The sequence below is a fragment of the Buceros rhinoceros genome, unplaced genomic scaffold (genome assembly GCF_000710305.1).
Source record: "Buceros rhinoceros silvestris isolate BGI_N320 unplaced genomic scaffold, ASM71030v1 scaffold4521, whole genome shotgun sequence".
Taxonomy (NCBI): Eukaryota; Metazoa; Chordata; class Aves; order Bucerotiformes; family Bucerotidae; genus Buceros; species Buceros rhinoceros.
Genome location: NW_010392361.1, coordinates 12,570 through 19,260, shown reverse-complemented (window position 1 = coordinate 19,260; position 6,691 = coordinate 12,570). Strand labels below are relative to the sequence as shown.

Genomic DNA, 6,691 nt, shown 5'->3' with positions numbered 1-6,691 from the left:
TCTATTTCAGGACCCGTTCCAGCAGCACCCCGCCGGCAACCATTTTGGTGACACATCCGACACCGCAACACAGGCCACCGTTTCAATGACCTGCAGGTCACTGACCCACCAGCCAGCAGTCCGGCGATGCGCCCAATGGTGTGAAGCCAGCAGCCATTTCAACAAGCTGCCTGTCACTGCACCACCCGACAACGTTTCAATGACCCGCGCGTCAGGGACCTGCTGGCAGCTGTTTGCGTGCCATGTCTGTCCCAGGCCGGATGGCCGCCGTTTCAGTGACCCGTGGGTCAGCAACTCACTGGTGGCCGTTTCAGTGCTGGGCCCGTTGCCACCCAGCCGGCTGCCATTTCAATGAACCCCAGGTCAGCAACCCGGTGGTGGCTGTTTTGGTGACACTCCTGTCACCTCCACGCCAGACACCGTTTCAATCACACAGAGGTCAGCGACCCATGGTGGCCGTTTTGGCAACGTGCCCATCACCGGGCACCGTTTCGATGACCCGCTTGTCAGCGATCAGCCGACGTCTGTTCCGGCGCCGTGCCCGCCACTGCCTGGAGGGCCGCTGTGGCAAAGACCCACGGGTCAGCGACCTGCCAGCGGCCGTTTCGGCACTGGTGACTGCCGTAGCTCTACAGACAGAAAAAACAAAACACAACCCGTTTCATCAGGTGCCCAGCTTGGGAAGCTAGCACAGAGTTTTCAGCCACTATCTCAGAACTCTGGGCATCCTCCTTTCTGGCAGTCAAAGAAGAATCACTGGGACAGAGCAACCAGTGTAGGCAAACTCACAGCACTTAAGAAAACAAACAAAAAATCTGCAGTCTCTGGGGTTTTTTGGAGATACAGAGTAGAACTGCTGATCAGCACAAGAAAATTAGACTCACAGTTTCTTAGCTGAAATCTCTATCACTTGATGGGAAAAGAAAAAGAATCCAAAAAGCCAAGAGCAAAGCAAGTTTCATAGATAATGCAGGAAAACAGGACTACTCAAAGGATTTAAAATGATGCAGATGTGGGCTCTTACTATTGCAAGCCTAAGTTATAACCAAGAAACTACTTTCCTTTAGCTCCCATATAAAAGCTTTCTACTCTCATTTTAGTCTGTCAGTGGTAAGCTCAGTCACAAAAAAACCCAAACAAAACAAAAACCAAAAAACCCAAACAGGACAGTTCGTTTTCTATACAGGTAGCTTTTTTTACCAATTTAATTGCCTGGAATGTCTGTATCAACAAGTATTCTTATCAGCTTAACTTGTCATAAACTTCAATCTTTATCAGAGTCACTGGCTGAAACAAGCTTAAACCGCTGCTCAGGGACATCAGTAGATACAGCACCAGCAGGCATAAATCAAAACAAATTCTAGTTTCTTCACGTAGAAGAAACACTTGACCTGTTAATTTATGGAGATCATTAGAGCATAAAAGATTAGATGGATTAAAATCAGTCATCCTCAGGGCTGACTTAAAAATGACACTGGTCTTCCACCCTTCTATTTCAAATGTCCAATATGTCAGAATAAATGCAAAGATAGGAAAACCAACATTAAGTTTCATGCTTAAAGTTTCAAGTTGATATACTTTTTTCCTGATGTACTTTAAAAATCACTTTGCATATACCTCCATTCAAAAGAAAATTCTGTTATGCTGCTCTTCAGCCAAAGGAGCTGCAAAAAAAGCACCTGTCCAATTCCAGCTCCTGATTCAAAGAACAAACTCAAACCTTAGCAAAACACAAGAGCAAGAACTGATTTTTTTTATTAACCTATTTTACGGACTCTCAAGAGGAAGATGAGTCCTGTCAATGCTTCTTCACTGCATGAGACTAATATCTTATCAGAGGACATGGCATTATTTCAGTTTTACATCTCTCCCTCAAGAATACTCCTGTTGATGAAGTAGTTCAAGGGCAGGCACCAGAAAGTCTGTTGTAGCCAAGTACAGCAAATAGATCCAAGCCACATTAGGACTCCATCAGTAAAAATAAACACAATAAAAATTCAGTTTGACAAGCAATGCAAATATTTGCATCAATGTGGTCCCAGCGGAGGACAATACCTTGCACCACTGGTCACTTTCCTTTCAGATCAACTTGATACAAGTACAAAGAGTATCACTGAAACTAAGCCACAAAGGATGGAGTTTATAAGTTTGTGAGGTAGCCAATTAATTAATTTGTAAAAGTCATGTTAAGTAAATGACTCTTTTGGACCTGAATAACTTCCTGTAAACATCTACTATACAACAATATATATACGGCCATACTTCTTTTTTAAAACTATTATTTCAGCTATAAACAAGTACCTTGCAAAAACTAGTGATGACTCCCACCTGAAGAAATGACAAAGAAACAGATGACCACAGTAGATCTGAGGGATAGTCACAGACTCTTCAACAGGCACATTTCAAGATACAAGTTTGAGGCATGATCAGCATACCTGAAGATCTAGTTAACAACATCTACTAGCTGTGCCTGACAAACAAGTAAAAGAAACAAGAAGAATGTGAGACGTCAGTTTCTGGCAAAATACACTCTGCATTTTTTTTTCCAGGATGCTGTGCAAGGTTTTATTTCGAACAAATGTTAAGCAGGTTGTCAGCTGGATATCCCACATGTGCATTTGTATGCATATTCACACCGATTCGCTCTCCATTAGAGAACCTGCCTAAGCAGTCAGACTGGGTGCTAGGTGGGGTAAGCAATCTTCAGAGAAAAAATATTTTTCTAGAATTTATATTCTTTGAATGAAACCCCTGTTTTTTCTTCTGAAGGAATTATCAACTAGTTAACAGAGATAGTTCGTTTGTACTTTTTGTTATTCATTTTAAAATACAGAGTTTAGGTTTTACTGGTACACGGTCCATTGCCAGCAACAGACACGCAAACCCACTAGTAATATGGAACTTAAAATGGTAAAAAGACGACACAGTTGAAAAGAAGTATCTTTATAGCATTCATTTAAAAAATAAAAGAGATGAAACTTTAAAAGAACATCCCATTCCAAATGAAATTTTAAAATACACTTCCATGCTAAAAGCAAAAGTCTGGATGTGAGCCTCATGGAAGCTGCCAAGTAAGACATACAGACACCTAATCTTTCACATTACTTGTATCTGTATCTTTGCTTTGCTGGCTTACATGACCGTTGGCATTTTCACTAGATCGATCTAAATCCTCGGTTTTATTTTCTATTTCCATAGCATTGCTTTCCACAGGACTGTGAGAAGATTCTTCACCTATTTCTGACTCCATTTTTATGACTAAATCTTGTTCTTTATCTTCCACATTCATTCCTTCCTCTGTTTGTGCCAGCCTATGTTGACCTTCTTCCGCCATTTTACTTTCCAATTCCTCCTCTTTCCTCTTTGCCTTAAACACTTCAACTCCCATCATCCTCAGGTAATGAAGTCTTTCGTTCTTGGGCACAAAGGCACGGAGTGATGTCTTCCCTTGCCAACCACACAGCACGATAGGACACTGAAGATCATCAGGTTTTCTGTAAACAAGTAGTTAACGCTCAGTCAACTATGAGAAAGTTAACACTCGAACCTTAATTTTATAGCCATACCCTGCTAAATAATTGCATAATTTTTAACAGTGAATGCATTTTATAACTATTCGTAGAAGACACAATACATTGGACTTAGCTTCATTATCTAAACAGGTACCTGCTTATCTACAAGCAAGCATGCAGAAAAAAAAAGCTCAATGCTATTGAATTTCAGCAACAGGCAAAATAATTTTCTGGCTTTGGCTTCAAAACTAATATAAGCAATAGCACGATGAAAGTTTACATTTAAAAAGTTCTCAAGAGTTCTAATGCTACTTTGTCAACTAAAACAAACAATGCAAAAGTTTAACTTTTTCTGTTCCAAATGCAGGACTTCACAGGGAAACAAACAAAAGAAATCATTCACAGGCAGCAACACTGTGGACCTCTGCCAAAACTACCAGCTCTCCTTCATGAAGCTAAATCCTACAATTGTTTTAAGAATACACAGGCAGGATAGCTTCTTTCCCTGCTACATTCTTTGTATCCTGTCTAGCTTTACTGTTGGCCTCACTGCTTCTCTATGCCTCCACTTCTGTTTTTGCGGACTGAAAATAAACTCTTGTCCAAGTTTTCAAGCTGCGCAATGGAAAGCAACACGTGTACTCACGCAGGGTCTGGGTCGTACTTCAGAACTATACTTCCCATCGCTACAGGGAAGGGGGATGGGGGAAACAAAACCAAAACAGATGTGTTACTTGGTACAATGTTAAAATTATTGTAATTGTAAAATGTTCAAGAAAACAACCTTTTTAGGCAGCCACACACAGCACGAGCTGGTTAGCAGTTACGTACATCAGTACAGTAAACTACAAGCAACACCAGTTTTCGAGCTTTTTTTTTTCAGACCAAGGTATTGATATAGTTACAAAAGCAATTGCCAACCCTGTCCCCTCCCAAACCCCAAACAAACAAATTAAAATACAAGACCACATTGTGAATAATTTCCTCAGTGAATCTAGCAAGGAACTTTTACTTAAGTAAAATGATCAGAAGTGTACATGGGCCCAAACTTTAGAAAAATTGTTCTTCCCATTTTGTCTTATCACACACTGAAGTCTAAGGGCTAGCAATGACTTGGAAATAAAACAACATAAACAACAGATTGAAAACCAGACTTCATTTCTTCAAGCACCCAGCATAGAGAAAATAAAAATTTGAGTAGACATTGCTCCCCACATTTAAAAAACTCAAATCTGAATAACTACACTGGATACATAGAATCACAACAAACAGCTGCAGATGACAAAAAAAACCAGTTTCAGCTGCAGCACTAACAGGTGTAAAGATCAGCAGTGTACACAAGACCTTTGTTCATCTTTAAATGCTGCCTCACAGCACTGCTTCATAGGTTTGGCAACTCTTTTCCGGAGTGCATAACCCTTAAAGGCTGTTATCAGACAGCAGAACAATGGGTTTCAGTGATGCTTATTTACCTAATTAACAACTATTTACCTAGTCTTTATTTAAAATTAATTTAGAATTTTTAGTAAACACAGTTTATGCGACAAGACTTCCATAGTCTTCTGCGTGCTGTATAATAATTGTTTTGTCATAGCACAAATAAGAAGGCTTACCCATGTCTTTGACTTTCTTCTGTGTTTCACTGCTAAATTTACTTAAGAATGGATTTTCCTGGGTTAGCAGAATTTTAACATCTTCTATGCAGACGTTTATAATCCTTGCATGAATGAATGGGTACAGAGTATAAATTCCCTGTTTAATAAATAAATATAATTATTTCAAAATGCAATCTCTACTTTCTGAAGGAAAAATGTTAAAAGACAGTATGTCCTTTAGCTAATATCAGAAAACAATTTTCACATTTTAAATCATGTGGGATAATGCACTTTGTCATTAATCTGAAAAAGTTAATGCCAGTTGTGTTATAGGCTCTAGAGGAACCGAAAGTATCTCCTTTGAAAACACAATGCTATGTAATTACCTCTTGTGCTAATCTGAACGCACATCCAAACTGTTCACCATCACTGTTGCGAGACCAGACTTTTATCCCTGTGTTAATAACCTGCAAACGGCAAAGCCAATAAACATCGTTACGGAGCATTAATTCTAAATGACCACTCTGAACTTTGTTTTTACTTAACTGTTTGACTAAGAGGAGGAAGAAAGTGTAATTCTGCTGTAACGTTTGTTCATTTGCACTGGACACCAAATTAAATTCATTCAAGGGAAAAAGGAATTCCCACTATCAAAGTCTAGCTCTCAACATAATGCCTTTTACTCCTTTCCATGTTGAAAATTGAACACTGTGAGGAAGTGGCACTCTTAAAATGAGGGCAATGAATTGTTAAGATCTAATTTTCATTTTAGTTTGAGTAAGAATTTTCTGTGTGATTCTGGCAAAGTAAATCAAGGATGGGATTTGAAAAATGCGCAAGTTTAACATTAGGACACTAAATGCTTTGTGGCAACCAAAGTCCCACTGCCTAATATAATGCACCACTTAAAATTTTGTCAATCATGTGGCCGCTTCCTGCATGTGGGATAAAAGGATAATTATTTATCCATCTCAAAGATCTCTTGCCAAGATGTAATGAATATCCTTGGAACTTTTCAAGATTGACTGGATGAGGTCCCAAACTGTATCTGATCTAGCTTTGAAGTTAGCTCTGCTTGGGGCAGGAAGGAAGCTGGACTAGATGACCTCATTCTAACTTAAATTACTCAACAACTTTTAAGACAAACATTTAGCATTTGTAAAGCAGTTTCCATGGTAAGCCATATAAAGAAAATACCATTTTCCCATGTCACAAAAACTATTATCATTCAGCTCAACAACTTTTCAAACCGTTCAGTTGTTGAAATTACTTTGAAACAATGTCCCTAGGTAAGACAACCAGCCAACAATTCAGCTGTAGTTATCCATTACTTTTGGTTTTGGTAGGCTTTCAAAGCTCTTACTACTTTTATAATTAAGGGGCTCATAAATATAAGAGTGTCAATGTAAACTTGTGAAGGTACCTGAAGGCTGCATGAAAATGCTGGTACACACACAGCAGTTAAATATTCCCTTCCTCCACTTCTGAATTCCCTTCCATTTGCCAAAAAACATACCGATTCTAATCTTGGAGACTGGTACTTACCTCTCAGAGACAACTCTTCATCTCCTTACCAGAGGGAAA

The 6,691-nt window shown here is 39.3% G+C and overlaps 1 protein-coding gene across 1 annotated transcript in view; it reads right to left on the bottom strand.

Moving 5' to 3' along the window:
* Positions 1–2,940: 2,940 nt before the first annotated feature.
* Positions 2,941–6,691, bottom strand: part of NSUN2 (NOP2/Sun RNA methyltransferase family, member 2) — a gene marked incomplete at its 5' end in the record, with an annotated part of 16,296 nt that continues 12,545 nt past the window's right edge. The window contains 4 exons of the mRNA XM_010144421.1: positions 2,941–3,494; positions 4,159–4,198; positions 5,126–5,264; positions 5,494–5,574. Coding sequence (XP_010142723.1) covers positions 3,089–3,494; positions 4,159–4,198; positions 5,126–5,264; positions 5,494–5,574 — 666 coding nt within the window. The remainder of the gene's footprint in view (positions 3,495–4,158; positions 4,199–5,125; positions 5,265–5,493; positions 5,575–6,691) is intronic.